Genomic DNA, 15,852 nt, shown 5'->3' on the forward strand with positions numbered 1-15,852 from the left:
GACAGGACTGTGGGTTCCAGGCACAGGGGAAGAGGAGAACAGCCAAGCCCCCTATATGTGCTGGTACAGAAGGTCACTTTACTATGGATCTGTTACTTCTGCTCCATGGTGGCAGGTGCTTTTCTTAAGAAACACTGGCTAGCTAAAATCATGACTAATCTTATCTGGATGAAAGAAGCACTGACCTTCCTCATCTTTGCTGCTGTCTTCAGATTCCCCAAATGGGTTTGCACGCCTGTGACAGAAGAATTAAAACTTTAATTACAGATTCTGGTCATTACCACAAACTGATGCTGCAATACTTCATCTCGCCTGAATTCACACTGTTACAGTGATGGATCACTGTCTCTGGCCATACCTGCCACCTCTGTTCTGGTCCAGAAATTCCATGGCAGGCAGCACGATATCAAATTGAATCGGTGTTCCAGGAGCAATGAGTTGTGTGGAGTCTTGAATGCCAGCTGGTTCACTGGGAATTATTTTGTCATTTTCCATATTCTTTACAGTCTGGCTAAAATGAAAATGGAAAAAAAGTATGTTTCTATCAATCAGTGACACCCTACCTTTGCTCTGGAAGGGAGACAAGATTATTCAAAAATCCAAAGCAGCAGGACTGAACCTATGCAGACACGTAGGGTATTTTCCTATTTACCTGTTACTGAGGACTCTAATAAAATACTTTTTTAACCTAATATTATTTAGGATAAAAGTAAACATTGGTATATTAGACCTGAATGCAGATCACCTCTGAGTGTGGGCTGACTTTCAGCAATAGGTAGCCATTTGTCTCCCTGCCCTGTCCATACTCACAGCTGCATTACCAGCAGAGACCTGCACTTGTGTCTACACTTCTCAGTGACAATCCCAACATCTTCTTAAGACCTCTCAGCCCCAGGCTCAATATAATTGCACGTGGTCCCTGCTCCATGCAAAGGAGAACGTTACCTCGGGTGCTGAACTTCGTGCTTTTTTCCCAAGCTGGTAATGGGAGTCACTGCTTGCAGGGCTGTCTGATTCAATTTGATTGCAGCTGCCTATGAAAACGAGACAGAGCAGCTCTTTTAGACATGTATTTTGCGCTACCATGTGAAGAATAACGGGAGGGCAAGTTGAAGGAAAGGACTGAAAGATGGGAACAAGCTCCCACCTCTGGATTGTCAGTGAGATAGATCTGTCTGGAGATGTTGTTGATGGCACATATCCACTGGAAGGGAAAAATGAAACTGAAGTCTTCGAGATCACTTGCATACAAGAATAATAACATTAAGAAAATATTTTTACCTCCTCGTATTCTTTCTTGCTTTCTGCTTGAAGGGTTATACCCCTAAAATGCAAACACAGTGTGTAAGTGCTAACAGTGGATACCAGGACTGTTTGACTCCAGGGCTTATAATAATATCACCAGCTTTGCATCCATTAACCACCAAAGGAACAAAAATCATGAATAAGCTGCAGCTAAAAGACACCACATGTGCCATTCAGGCACTTGTGGGGGAGGACTGGAAGGAATATGCTTTTAATTTGGAAACACCCTTCTGGAAACCCAGAAAAGCTTCCTACTACACCAAGCATGTTTTACAGGAAAGAGCATCTGAAGGGGTAGGTGTGACTGGCTGTCCTCAAACAAAACGTCTCTCATACGCTTTGCCTGTAGGAGTAGTGATCTGAAAGCAGTATCTTCTGTCTTCACAATCCACAGCCATAACAGAGCAGTTATCCAGGTCCTGAATCAATCCTCCAGCTACTGCTCCCCTTGGCTGACACATCAAGTTGCCACCTTGAGTGAAGAAATAGAGTCTTTCCCAAGTTGTAGTCACCAGACCTGTTTTACTGACGAGAAGATGCAGTGATAAAGACTCGTTACTGTTTAGAATAACTCCAAACAGGTATGAAACTGCAAACACATCCTGATGCTAATCAGAACTTTATGTTCACCCTGGCATTTTTTTTAATGATGGGTCTCTGTTAAGAAGAAAAAGCAGCACCTGTTCTTAGCAGAAACTAATCCTTAATGAAAGCTGAAAAATTAAATTAATTCCAAACATCCAAGTTAAAAATGGTATCTTCTAGTTAAGGAATAAAAGAGTATTGAGTAACTGACATGAAATACTATGAGCAATTTCAGCACAAAGAATCAAAATGCAAAAAAGTATCTACTGCAGTAGTATCTCAGAGTCCATCTCTTGCTTAGCTGTAGACTCCTATTATAGTGTAATCCAGCTCTTGGAATACTATGAGAAATTAATAGATGCCCCCCACAAAGAAAAAATTACTAGATAAACAAAATAATAAATCACATAAATAGGGTTATTATATGCCAGCAATATACATAACTCCCGTGGAAGTTTATGGAAAATTTTATATGGAAAATCTGCAGAGGTAACTCTACATATGATACACGTTCAAAGTTACAAACTTGCATTGTCCATAAAGCTTTTAATTATGTAAAAGAAGTCATTTATGAAAACATGTATTAACTACAAAATGTAGCTGTCTGTTTTTGTAAACACCGCGTCTTCTTTAAGATCTGGGAACAATCTGAACCCAGCCTCATCAGCTTCTAATTTATAGTCAGCTGAACGCAGGAAATTATTCCTGTAGGTAAATTCAATCAGAAGCAAACTTCTGTTTTCAGAAAAATAGTCTCAAATGCCTCTAATTTGGTTAAAGCTTCAAAAACACATTTCCAAAGATGACAGAGGTACTCAGGAGATGAAAAGTAGAGCTACCAAACCGATTTAGGACCCTCAAACATCATTACCTGAGGAGTCTTTATGACCACCCCCCCTAAAAAAAAATCTAGCCACTGAACAAACCAGCAGATAACAACCATCTCCTTACTTTCTAAGATTAAGGTAGCCAGCCTTCTGGATGAGATTTCTATTGATAGAAGGTGAAGTTACATCAGAATCTGGGGTATAAACAGATTCATTAACCGCAATTAAATCCTGCTGGGATAGTCTCATTTTTTCAGCTTCGGCATCCAGCTCTCCCTGTATGCTAGAAGAAAACCAACAACACAAAAAGAAACCCAAAGCCACCATTAGCTATTTTATACCAGGACACAGTTAACATCTGTAAGTCAAAAATAGCAGCTGAAATTACCTTGGAGGGTAGTGCAAAGATGAAATTTATTTTTCAAATAGACTTTATAGGAAATACTGGTTTTTAATACTGAAATGAGCACATGAGAAATGTTTAAGTGTTGAGAAAGAAGACTTCAGTTTATTTTTTGAGAGAGAGCTTGTAAAAGTATTGCTTCTATAAATTTACACTGCTGAACACATACAGACATTGCCCTGGTGTAGTGGCACTGTTCAAAGCAGGCTGTACTAGAGGATCTCTTGGCTCTCACAGAATTTTGTCTAATTCCTGCAAGTCTGTAACACACAGGAATTCCTGCCTTGAGACCACTTATTAACTGGTCCTGGACTTCCAGTGGTAAGTTTTCCATTAAGTCAAAACAATACATAACAAAACCAATATCTCAAGTCTCACTTTAGCATTAATTTTTTGTTTTTAATACTGTGTTCTGCTTTGGTGTGATCCAGAAAACATCCTTGGGGCAGGCTTGGCTAAACTGAGCTCATTTTAAATATATTGGTAAAAGTTCAATTTGTTGAAAGCGGTAACTGTGAAGGGGTATCAGTGTGAAATTTAACCCAGAAAGTGCACCTATACAGATATGCTGCAGTGCAGTGGATGCTGTTTCACTTGATTTCAGCAAGAGCTTCCACATGGTTTGCCACAATATCCTTATACCCAAACTGGTGAAGTACAAACTGGAGAAGTCAACCAAGATAGGTAGAAAACATGGCTGGGCTACTGAGCTGAAAGGGTTGTAACCAGTGAGACAAAGCCCAGCTGGTACCCAGCTACTGGTGACATTATTAAATTTTCCAAACTTGAGGAGTTATTAACTGTATCCAGGCTAGAATACATAAGGTTTCTTGTTGCTGCATACCTTAGAAAGTCATTAATACCTGTACCTATGCCACAGTAATTTCCTCCCTACTTCCTGCCCAAGCAGTTAAACCTTTTGAAGAACATAAGCATAAAACACATGGTATACACAACAGGGCCAGAGAGCCATGTGGCTTTTAAATTCGGGGACTCAGTTTCACAAGGAGCTGCTTAAATAGATGCAAGACCTCATCACCACTGAAATTCTGTAGCTGCACAATGGGTCACATCAGCTTGTTGTTCCAAAAGAACAAATCTGACAAATGAAAAGCTTTTAGCTTGACTAGCAAGCAGATGTGACTGAGGCCTTGTGATCCCCAGCACTAAGGAAAGAGAGGAGTGGGCAGCAGAGTTTTCAGTGGCTGTGCAAACTGAAGTCTCGAAACCCTGTCCTGTGTCACTAATTCTATGCTGCACAGGGCCATTCAGAATTTTACAAGCTTCTCTTTTGGTTTTTCCAAAGACATCACACTCCTTTACTAGTTACATTTGAGTTGTACTTTCAAGCTTTACTGTGTGACAGACTTAAAACACAAAAACCAGACTCAGCAAAATAACTGAGCAGCCTATTTTTGCTTCCATTTACTACTGTACACTGTCCAGGACTCAAACCCATCAGACTTTGGAAAACAAGGGCTTATTCTACGGTGAGGATCCAATGGCAGGATCCTCCCTGTGCCTGTAAGACACAAGATGCCTTGGACTTACTAAACAAAAGACACTATTTCAATGGAGTTTAAAATCTGTCCTCCAGTCTGTACAAATGCTGTATGGACTGTGTGGAAGGATTTATTTCACAAATGAGAGTGCAAAGATATGTAAGTAAGTATAAAAGTACAGAAAGTAAAGAATCATTTAGTGAAATAATCTACTGTACAAAGCACTTGTTTGTAGCACGGTTCTCAAATTAACAAGTATGCATTATTTAAAGTGCCACCAGAGTGAGAATAAGTAATGATCTGGCTATAGCTTAATATGAAAGGTATGGAGCATTAAAGTCAAGGACTCAGCTGGGACTATATTATCTTTAAGGTCCATTCCAGCCCCTTAACATTCTATGATTCTATGAAAAATGTTCTATTATGATTACATTTCAAGTGTAAAATTTACATTTACAGCAACTTAATTATAAAGAAAATGTCAATCTTCACTACAAGTAGAAGACCTGGAAGGGAGGTGTAAGAAAAAATGATCACAAAATTAGGATTACAAAAGCAGTTTATTGAAATGTAGGACTTAGCCACAGAAGGCTGAACTCAGTAGACTACTACAGCCTACAGTGGATGCAAGGAATATGTTCCCTAGGGTGAGGAGTTTTGTTTGCCTTGTGTAGCTACACCATCAAACCCTTTAGGCCCTAAATCCTTACTTGAGAGGTTAATGGTTATTGTTGCTGTATTATTACAGAAGACCCAGTAAATATAAATACCTCTAATTCAGAAAGCACTTTAAGTCTATTGTATTAATACTGTTAACTCATTTCTAGCCCAAATTCCATGCTTTTGTGTTCATGAAGAGACACAGGGATGTAAGAAAGCATGTGAACACTTTACAGTATATAGTTTTTGACTATACTGTAAAAATACTCTCTGCAGTGTACAGACAGCAATTTCTTTTCCGTGTACAAACATCTCCTTTCTATCTGTTGCTTTAACAAAATATGCCCAACTATGCAATGGGAGCATGGAATGAATCTGATTGGAAAGAAAAAGAGGCACTCTCTGGTACATGGTGAAGGTTAGAGCACTACTGCTCGGACTCCAGTGGAACGACAAAAGCAAACAAAAGCACTGGGTTACCTCTGAACCATGTCTGAAACAGATGACAAAAAGCTGTCCATTCTTTTGGAAAACATCTCTGCTCCTTTCTTAAAGAAGTTAATCTGAAAAAGACCAAGAAAAAGGACACTGAAGGTTCTCTTGGCTTCGGCAGACAAGTAACAGATCGTGGGAGTGTGAACAGCGCTCCCATTCTGACTGGTACTTCTGGCGGGCGATCAAACACAAGGGCAAAACAGCTGCGTTGCCTTTCTTGGCACTTCCCACTTTTGCAACTCTCCACCCTTTCACACACAGATAAGCTGCTAGCTGCTGACAGGTATGCTTCCAATGAACTTGCTGAATGACTCAAATAAGAGAACAGGTAGCTTCTCTCACACTAGCACTGGGCAGAGCTGGGGCTCGTGGTGTTACAAGCTGCTGTGTGCAATGCCATCATATCAAAGGGAATGGGACACAAATCATCCATTAGATTTAGTAGTCAAACCTGGACTACCGACTCCAATATTAAAGTTTTCGAAGTGCTGTAGCAAAGTCAGTCAGGAAAGTGTAGCTGTGCTTACAGAAAACTCCAGGGTAATTGGTTATATCAACTACAGTTTTACCATGGGTTTTGTTCTACTGAAGGAGCTAAAAAATGCTACTAGGGCCAAAGTGCACATTTTGTGACAGAAGATTAATTCTCTTAGCTGGTATGGCTCAGCAGGCACACAACAGAAGGAAAGCACCTGCTATAGACTTGACCTTGAATTACCTGCTGCAGGGCACACAGTCATCATTAGAGCCTACTGGCAACTGAGTGAAACATGGACTCAGCTAGCATGTGTTTGCAATTAATTAGGGTAAACACATAAAAATCAGTGATCTACTCTGGGAAGAGATGTAAAAGCAAATTCTTGGATGTTAAGCAATTTATTAGCTATTTCATCCACTTCTAATCGTGATTTCACTCCCCAACCCTGGGATGTAGGATTCCCAAGATTCAGATTTCTGCAACCACGTTACTGACCTTTGCAGACAAAGGAAAGAAAGAATGCCCTCCTAAAGAATGATTCACCTATTCTATTTCTGAAGCCTACTTCAGGAGGGAAGAGCTCTAAATCCCACTCATGATAGACTGGCACACCTTGCTTAGATGCTGATGCCAGTTTTCAGTCAAATGAACCCTCTATTAGCCACTGCTTTTCCCAAAAATTCCAAATGAACTACTCATTTGTTGGAAATGTGAAACAGGAGACACATATTTTGAGTAATTGATTAAGAAAATACATATTTGGGCTGAAAGGCAGTTCACAATATTTAAGCATCAACATAAATTCTGGTTATTCAGTCATTCCCATGACAGCCTGAGACTTCCCTGTATAAAGCACTGAGATAGGCAGTTTTGCCAGATAAAGTACTGGGAAAGAAAGTTCTGTTTGGCTTCCAGTAAAGGAAACCAATGCAGTTCTTTCAGTTAGGATAATTACAGCAGAGAAGCAGTGTGAACTCTCCTGGTGGGGAAAGTGACTGAATCCTCATTTACTACCTATTTTAAATGAGGCACATGTGCTGCAAAAGACAGGATGATGTACATGATGAGCCACACTACAATCTCAAACAGGGCACATCAATTTTTCCTCTTTTCATAGCCCAATTCTTATTTTCCAAACACCTTCTTTCATCAAAATCAAAAGCACACAAGATCCTTAAAATGGGTGATAATGAGAATCAAGTGCTGTGATAATACTAGTTTATTGATCCTCCTGATATCCTGGAGAGTCAGACTATCAGTCTTACATTTATCCAGACTTGAGAAATGCTCTATCGAATTGCTGGTAAAATAAAAATTAGAAAAAGGGTTTTCCAGCCTTATGCTCAATCCTCTCTACTGTTCTGCCCTTCCAGCTCTCCAGAGCATGCTCTGTTCCCCATCGTGCACACTGCTCATCAGTATGCTGAACAGTATGTGCCAGGAAGGGAACTGCTACATAGGAGAGTTTGTGCAGACTGAGTAAACAGTGGAAGTAACTGCTACTGCACTGATAGCTCAGCTCTGTAAAATCTAACCCTAAACTGATTTTGCATAGAAGCGTACTGGATTTTCTTTTCATTAGTGTCTTTCCTGAATATCTAAACATTCAGCTATCTGCCACAAACAAAATCTGTTGTTGGAATCTAGGCAAGCTGAATGCAAGTTGTTTCCCCCCACCCTCATTGTAATTTGTGAGTTCTCAAAATAAATCCAGAGCTACAATGTTTTACTTTTCCCAGGAACATGTCTAAGTGATACAGACACTTCACTGTCAATACCTGTCCTCGTGTATATCCTAGCATAGGTTCCATCATTGCCACTCTCTTCCTGTACTGCAGAGCATTCAGGGCACAGTAATACTGCAGGGATGAAAGGTGCTGCTTTCTTCTTGCATTTGCCACTTCTTTTGCTACTTCTGCCTTAAGCTGAATAAAAAACGATAAAGAGGTTGACAGAGTGTTACTGTGTATATGGATACATTTGCTGATGATCTTCAAGTTATTTTTAAATCACTCTCATTTACAGAGCTTCTCCAGGTTAAAATGAAGGATGAGAAATGAAGAAAGCAAATCCAAAACCCAAAGCAAGTACTTCAAGCCCTTCTCTGTCAGCCCTTCAGCATTTGGGGCGCCCCTGTGACTACAAACTACATAACTACCACCACCACTAAAAATCTGGATCAGATCTCTGTGCAAGAAATTTATTTGCAGCTGAGATGACAACACAAGTCTGCAAGTGCAGAATTCAGAGGTGAATAATTCACAGCAAGCTATACCACATTGTGTTCCATAAGGCATTTCCTTTCAAGGACCATCCTGTAGAACGGATTCACCCTCAGGACAGGGCCAGCCATACACTTTTTGACAAAGGGATGTATTTTAGAATAGCAGTCCAGTGGGCAAAGGAGGAGGAATGTAGAGCAATCCCACCAAGAGAGTTATGTGCATTGTTAAGTGGGATGACAGCCCATACAGAGCAATTTAACAGGAAGATACATGCAAAGAAATGGAATGCTTTAGGAACAGCAGACACAAGGCTTCATTGCAGTTCACAAAGAATTGTACTCAGTGATACTGCATCACCACCTCAGCTGTACAACAGTAGGCCCATACAAAGCTGTTTATCGTCACTTGGATTGGCTCTATCTGAAAAGCTCCCATGGATCTGAAGGGCTCTAGTTGAGCACAATATTTGATCAGTCGCCTAACTTGGCGAAAACAGGTATAACTGCTGAGTTGATGGTTAAAAGCTTTGTGTCTGCTTGGAAATGAAATCACAAGTATTACTGAGCTACTGTGAATTTAAGCAATGAGCTCTCCAAAGTTCACAATGAACAATGATGCAGACAGAATGGCTGATGAAAACATTTCATTTTCCCTTTCGCATTTGTTACCTTTTCATTTTCTTTCCTTTTCGGTAACCTGCTATACTTTGCCATGGACACGTCATGTTCTGTAGACAAGGAATATTATTTTTTTTAGAAATGTGATGTGTGTGTGCACAGATTAAACATGTCTTCTGTGCTCTAACAGCTGCATATGAATAGAAACAAACAAAACAGGGACACATACCATTGCTAGCAAGGCCAAAGAGATCCTTCAATGTGCTTACTTCTGGAAAAGAGAAACCAAATATTCCAAGTAAAATCAGCTGTTAACACTTGGTTCAACTGAGACCATTTATGGCATATTTACTGCCCAAGTCACTCCAGCCTTTTCACAGCAGAGATCTGTACATTGCACCTATCTTGAAAATGCTAAACCAGATCAGCTGCTAGAGAAATGAATAAGCAGATTAAGGGTGGAGTGAGTTTATTTTATTGAGCAAGTTGTCACTATGAAAAAGATGCCTTATCTGCCAGTGTCATTTCTCCAAAGAAGCACCATTTCAGTATGTTTATTCTGACAAAAGATCATAAAAAACCAGCAGTTCTGAACAACTTCCTGACAGTGCTTAAGTGATACTGAGAAATTTAAGATCCAGAGATCCATGAACTAAAGCCTTTCCCTGTACATGAATCTGTAATGTGGAACATTTTTTGCTAAGCTGCTCTGTGAAAAGAGATATGTATCTAACACACCTGACTGCTGGCTATGATGCTTGCATTACAAACACTGGCCATGAGTTTCTGATACAGGTAGAGAGAAGACAGATTAAACGGGCAACTTTAGCTTCACAAGTTTTGGGCACAAACTACTCTTAGTGTCCCCACCAACATATGCTACAACTGGCAAAACTCTCTCAAAAGGCTACAAAGAAAGCACAATCACAAGAACAGACATTATGCAACTGTGAAAATACCAAGGGGAAACTGTAGGATGTCATCATGGTCTCTGATTATTAATCAGTTTCACTCCCCCTTTTTTTCCCCAGACTGCTTCATTATGACTCAGATGCAGAAAGACAGAAATTTTTTCCACATGTAAGTAACTTGTATCTAAAGGTTTCAACAGTATTCAATGTGTAGATGTAACAAGATCAAAAGTAAAAACAGTGACAGAGTTAATCTTCCTTGCTTCCTTGTTTACTCCCTCTATGAAATTCCAATATGGCCAAGTCTCTACTAAAAAATCATGTCTTACAAACTGCATCAGAAAAAAATGGATGCTGTGATGGATAGAATAAAAAAAAAATTGACATCCAGGGAATTTGAAGAAACTTTCATTTTTTGTCACGCAGCAGCTGAAGCTTTGGTTGCAGGCTTCATATGCATTTTTTGTACCTTTTTTTAATGAAAAGCGGGAAGAACCCATAAATATGGAAACAGCATTACTATCTCTGAGTCACATTAAAGAGGTGGGGAAGTGTTTATAGAATCAACATCCTACCATCCAAATCCCACTGTATATTTAACAGTTATGATAAACAATGTATTCATTAACATAGACACCTGGATGTCTTCACAATTTCAAATCAGATACTATCAGGAACTTAAACCAGTCGTTATTTTGCTGTAGTTGTTTTGTCTCCCACCAAAATGATGTCTACAAGAAGGACGCAAGTGGGACTGTAACAAGTGAAATGAGCAGTGGGCTTTAAAAAAAAAAGAGGAAAGAAAGAATGAAATGCTGCTATAAAAACTCACATTTCTATTGCTTAAGTAGGTAAGAGTGTCCTTGACCTTGAATATGAGCTTGTTTCTTTTGAAATTACATCAAATGTTTGCATTACTGCCTTGCTGTTTAAGTAATGAATTTCCAAATTTGTGAAATCAGGTAACTTGGAACTACCCTTGCATGGCAAGGACTTAAAGAGGACTGCTTCCTTAAAAAGGAGGGAATATACCATTCTCTGAAGTTAGAACAACATTCTTGCTTGTGCTTGTCAAACAGCCCCAAACTTCTGAAGTGGGATAAATACTGTTTGCAAGCCCAATTCACTGCTGAATTTCCCTTCTGGCAATTATAACATCAATGACTTCACTGAAATTACACTGGTGTAAAAGCAGGGTGACCCAACACAGAACAAAGCTGTATTTTTAAACTTGCACCATATGGTGCATAAAATGTTATGTGGTGAACTTGAACTGGTTTTGTCTGAGTAGAAGCATGCACCTGTCAATGAAATTCTGCAGCAGAAAAAAAAAAACCTAAAAAACTTTTCTGTGAATCACCAAAGAACAAATTAATACATGGCATTATGTCTCAGTTTATGGTGGAATAAGCAAGAAGGAACACATGAGGAAAACAGAAACTTAGAATAAAATTTACCTGTGAGATCCTTTTCTCGAAATTGTATTATTGGGAGAACCATTGTATCTGCAAGTTGTTTTGCCAGTTCAGAATGAAGAATATTGAGCTGAAACAGAGAAATGTTCTAAGACACAATGTAAATAAAAACACCAGAACACACCAGCCATTTGTGCCCAGCGGATATAATGTACTTCAATGCCTAAAATACACTTCTCAAGGTATCTGAGACAGATGGGGATGTCTCCCTAAATGCTTCATTCCTGCCTGGTATTTCCCCAGGATCCAAGAACACTTCAGTTCCCACATAACGGATTAGGGCAATTCACTTGACCATTAATTCTAATGCTTAACCCAACAGGATTTAAACTGTAATGATCCTTTATTAACCTGTTTTTGTTAAGTCTCTATGCCATGGAGTTACAGTCCCACCACCATGACTACAATGTCTTTCCATGAACAAGGGTTACCCACAACCACAATGAAGGGTCCCATTCAAATATTTTACCTTCCTAGCGGTTTCCCTATTCCTGTTTTTGTAAGTGTTCCTAAACTTCAGCACACAGCTGTTTCAAAGCACCCATGTGCCACTATTTAGGATGAAGGCAGGCAAGGCTCTCATGTCAACGGTGGCATGCTAAGAAGATGAGATGGGTGCAGGTAGGACAGCTACCCAGGAGGGTGCTACACCTTGGTGGGACATTCTGCCTGTTTGCTCACAGTGTCCTGGAGACCTCTAGGCAGCCTCATGCAGGTAAGGATGAGGGCAGGATTTCCCACTAGGCAACACAATTCAATTCTGATAGAACAGACAACTAAAACAGGCACAAGGGGTAGCTAACACAGAAAAGGAGGCTGAGGAATGGAGCAGGCTCTTGTGAGGGAAAACATGACTGACAGAACAGAGCAGAGGCTTTCAGCTTTCTGACCCCAAATGGCACTCTTCTCTTGTACTTGGGAAGGAGAAAGTTCGTGTTTTGATTTATTTGGAGTTCACATAAGCAACTACAAGACTTGTGATAACAAGTGCTCCTTTCAGGTATCCTGAGAACACACATGCAGCAAGAAAAGCCTGAAAAAAACAAAGCAAACCTTTGGGATTCCTCTCACTACATCGTTAGAGTTTATTCATGGGCTCTAAAATTTTTAACTTACTTTTTGTCTCATAACCCTCTCTCCTCTTCCAAACAGCAGACCTCAGTACAGCCTTTAGCCTTCTTAATCAAAGTTGGAAGTAGACTAACAAGAACAAGACTTTTCTGATGGCACAGCGCTGCTCACAGCAGAGAGAGTGATGTGACAAATGAAACCTAAGCAAGAAGGACCTAGATACCAAGGCTATATTGAAATGTTATATGGGCAGGTCTAACAAAAGCATTTATAAAGGCTCCCAGTACTTGGCAGAAACCTCCAGGGAGTAGCGGTATTCACTGCATGCGGCTTCACTGTCTTCACCACACAGTACTGCAGCCTTCCCCAGACATCTCTGGATTCTGCACGACCTCACAGCAACTAAACTGCAGCTTTACCAATTCACAGCTGCCCTGCATCCATACCTAACAAGTTTTGGCTCAAACTGCAGTGTTTAAAGCTTAGAAATGTAAGTGTCATTTTAATATGGAATTAAATAAAAGATTGTCCCAGCCTAGATGACACATCCTGGTTTAGTGTCCTTTTAAGTTCCCTTAGGAAGTTCAGCTTTGCTCTGAGGATAGCATACAGGATGAAGCCAAAGAAACAGCTCTAACCATTATGGAAGGGTGTTATCAAACTTCTTTATCCAGAATGAAATGGCTCTAAAACCCAGGCACAATCTAGCCTTCAGTGGGAAGGCTCTGAATCAAAAGGACAGACCCAAAGAAAAACCACTAATATTCTGTATTGTAAAAAGAGAATATTAGCAATTCAAATTACCTCATCCACAACTTTTGAAAAATAATGAAGGGTGGATATCACTTCTTCATCTCCTTTACCTAAGGCAAAATGCTGGAAATAGAAACACATGTTTGATCCATAAATCAATAAAGATGAATATAAAATACAACACATTTTACTACAAAAAGAAAGAATATGTCTACAAAATGAAACAAATGATAAAAATAAATGTAAAACCAGAAACTCATTAATACACTTCTTTTACTCTGCTCTTCTTGTGTTAAATGAATGGATTTTGGACAACACTTAATTCTCATTATACTCATTTTAAAGTCATAGAACTGGAACAAACTGACTTTATCTTCATAAATTTATTAACTCAGGTTTTGTACCTTTTTGGGGTTTTTTTTTACTTGTTTGGTTGGTTCTGGGTTTTTTTAAGACTCTCAGAAATGACCCAACTCCCTTTAACATCCTGGGGAAATTCACAACTGCCGTCGCATGAAACCAAGTGAAGCAAATGGCCTGAGCACTTCCAGAAAACAAAGGATTTACAGACTTCTTCACAAGTGCTGAGGCAGGAAAGAAATCAAAGTCACGTGCTGAACATACCTGCTTTTCATAGGCAAGGAGCTGCTTCGAAAGCTGTTGTGTGGCAAGACACATTTCATTCTACAAACAAAAATGCCATGTTAATAGAAATAATGAAAGGTCCCTAGTGCTGCTGTTACCACTACTTTGTTACCAGTGTCTTGACTGAATCTGAAACTACCCACAAAAACATTCAGTTGTGTGCAAGCAGCTAGTCCCAACATACCTGCACAGATGTCCTGCTTTCAGCTAGGATAGAGTTAATTTCTTCTCAGCAGCTGTTACAGTGCTGTGTTTTGGATTCAGAGTAAGAACAGTGCTGCTAACACACTGATGTTTTGGATTTTTTCGAAGTTGTGTTTATCCTAAGTAAAGGGGTTTTTTTTCCTTGTCTCGCTCGGCCAGTGAGAGGGCACGCAGAAGAAACTGGGAGGGAGCACAGCTGGGACAGATGACCCAAAAGGACCAAAGGGATATTCCACACCATGGAGCAGCATGCCCAGTAAATAAATTGGGACAAGTAACGCCAAAGGGAGGCCAATCTGGGTTCGGGAAGAGGGGTTCTAGCATTGGTCAGTTGGTGGTGAGCAACTGCAGGGTGCATCACTTGGGGGTTTTCCCCCTTTTACTATCATTAATCAGTATTACTGTATTTTACTTTATTTTCAATTATTAAACTGCTTTTATCTCAACATACGAGTTTTACTTTGATTCTTTTCCCCGTTCCACTGGGGTGAGGGGGATGGAAAGGGGGTTGAACAAGCCCCAGAAATAGGGCTGGCAGAATTTCCAGCTGGGCTTAAACCATGAAAATAGGGAAGCAGTAGTAAGAGGTACACACTTCAGATCTACAGTTTAACTTCTTTGAATAGAGCTAAGAGTTGAGGTTTAGTTTTAGCCTTGGGTTTCCCCCCACCACAAGAAAATAACAAAACTAGAAGAACCTCAAACACGTAGGCTGCCATACCAGCATAAAAATGTTTCATTCTGGGTTATCATCTGTCCCCAAAATCTACATCAATAAAGCGAACCAGCAGATGTGCCTCCATAATGCATTCACGCTCAGGGAATGTACCAGTGTAACTACAGCACTTTAAATGGCTACAGGAGCACAAACCAGCACATCTCTCTTCTCCTGGCTGCACCAGCCAATGAAAGTGCACACACACTTAAGACATGCTCACACCAGGCAAGATTTGTAGGGAAGGTGTGTAAATTTGCTTGACAGCTGGAAAAACCAGACAAGCATTTGGATATGCCAATCTTTAATCAATGTATTCCTAATACTAGCATATCAACATCTCTGTCCCTGGTTTGTTAACAAGGACTTAAAACTAAAATAAAGGAAAAAAGGGAAGGGGGTAACTGACATCTGTCTTAACCCCTATCAGATCCTTCTCATCCTCAGTAATGCAGAAAACTAGTAACTTTAAATTTAATTTTAAACCTTAACATAAACTATTCTTGTCTCCAAATATATAAGGCCAAAGAGAGTTTGTAAAACTAGGAGCAAATATCTGAACTACTTTAATAGATCTCTTTATACTAGGGCTGATACAGAACACCATTAAAACTGGGACAGAGCTTGTATGCTCTCTTATTGTCCCTGTCATCCTGAGCAAGCAGAGCACAGCACAGCAAACTATCTGGGCCAGAGACTCTGAAACACCCTTTGCTTTGGCCTGCTGCCACCTGTGACATCCTGCATTACAGCCTGGTGCTTCCACACCGCCTTGGCATGCCAGGAACGGGGGTTCATATGGACAGCAGGGTCCCAACACTGTCAGTGTTAGAGGGTGTCCAAGTGCTCAGGGGAGGAAAAAGAAAGCCAAAAGAAACCAGCCACAGCCTAGGTACCAGCAGCTGCATGTGAACACATGACAGGGAAAGCTGAACGAGATAATTTTGATCATCTTAAAATGCCGTGGTGATAACACTCACA

General features: G+C 40.1%; 1 protein-coding gene across 1 annotated transcript in view; it reads right to left on the reverse strand.

The window, feature by feature from the left end:
- Positions 1-15,852, reverse strand: part of APPL2 (adaptor protein, phosphotyrosine interacting with PH domain and leucine zipper 2) — a 33,669-nt gene that overhangs the window by 4,747 nt on the left and 13,070 nt on the right. The window contains exons 3-16 of the mRNA XM_082279583.1: positions 13,932-13,991; positions 13,359-13,430; positions 11,466-11,553; positions 9,327-9,368; positions 9,149-9,207; positions 8,034-8,180; positions 5,763-5,845; positions 2,842-3,000; positions 1,642-1,830; positions 1,282-1,324; positions 1,148-1,204; positions 946-1,034; positions 359-511; positions 186-235 (exon numbers count right to left, since the gene is read on the reverse strand). Of these exons, the coding sequence (XP_082135709.1) occupies positions 186-235; positions 359-511; positions 946-1,034; positions 1,148-1,204; positions 1,282-1,324; positions 1,642-1,830; positions 2,842-3,000; positions 5,763-5,845; positions 8,034-8,180; positions 9,149-9,207; positions 9,327-9,368; positions 11,466-11,553; positions 13,359-13,430; positions 13,932-13,991 (1,291 nt within the window). The remainder of the gene's footprint in view (positions 1-185; positions 236-358; positions 512-945; positions 1,035-1,147; positions 1,205-1,281; positions 1,325-1,641; positions 1,831-2,841; positions 3,001-5,762; positions 5,846-8,033; positions 8,181-9,148; positions 9,208-9,326; positions 9,369-11,465; positions 11,554-13,358; positions 13,431-13,931; positions 13,992-15,852) is intronic.

The sequence above is a fragment of the Coloeus monedula genome (assembly GCF_965178545.1).
Source record: "Coloeus monedula genome assembly, chromosome: 4".
In the NCBI taxonomy this organism is placed as follows: domain Eukaryota; kingdom Metazoa; phylum Chordata; class Aves; order Passeriformes; family Corvidae; genus Coloeus; species Coloeus monedula.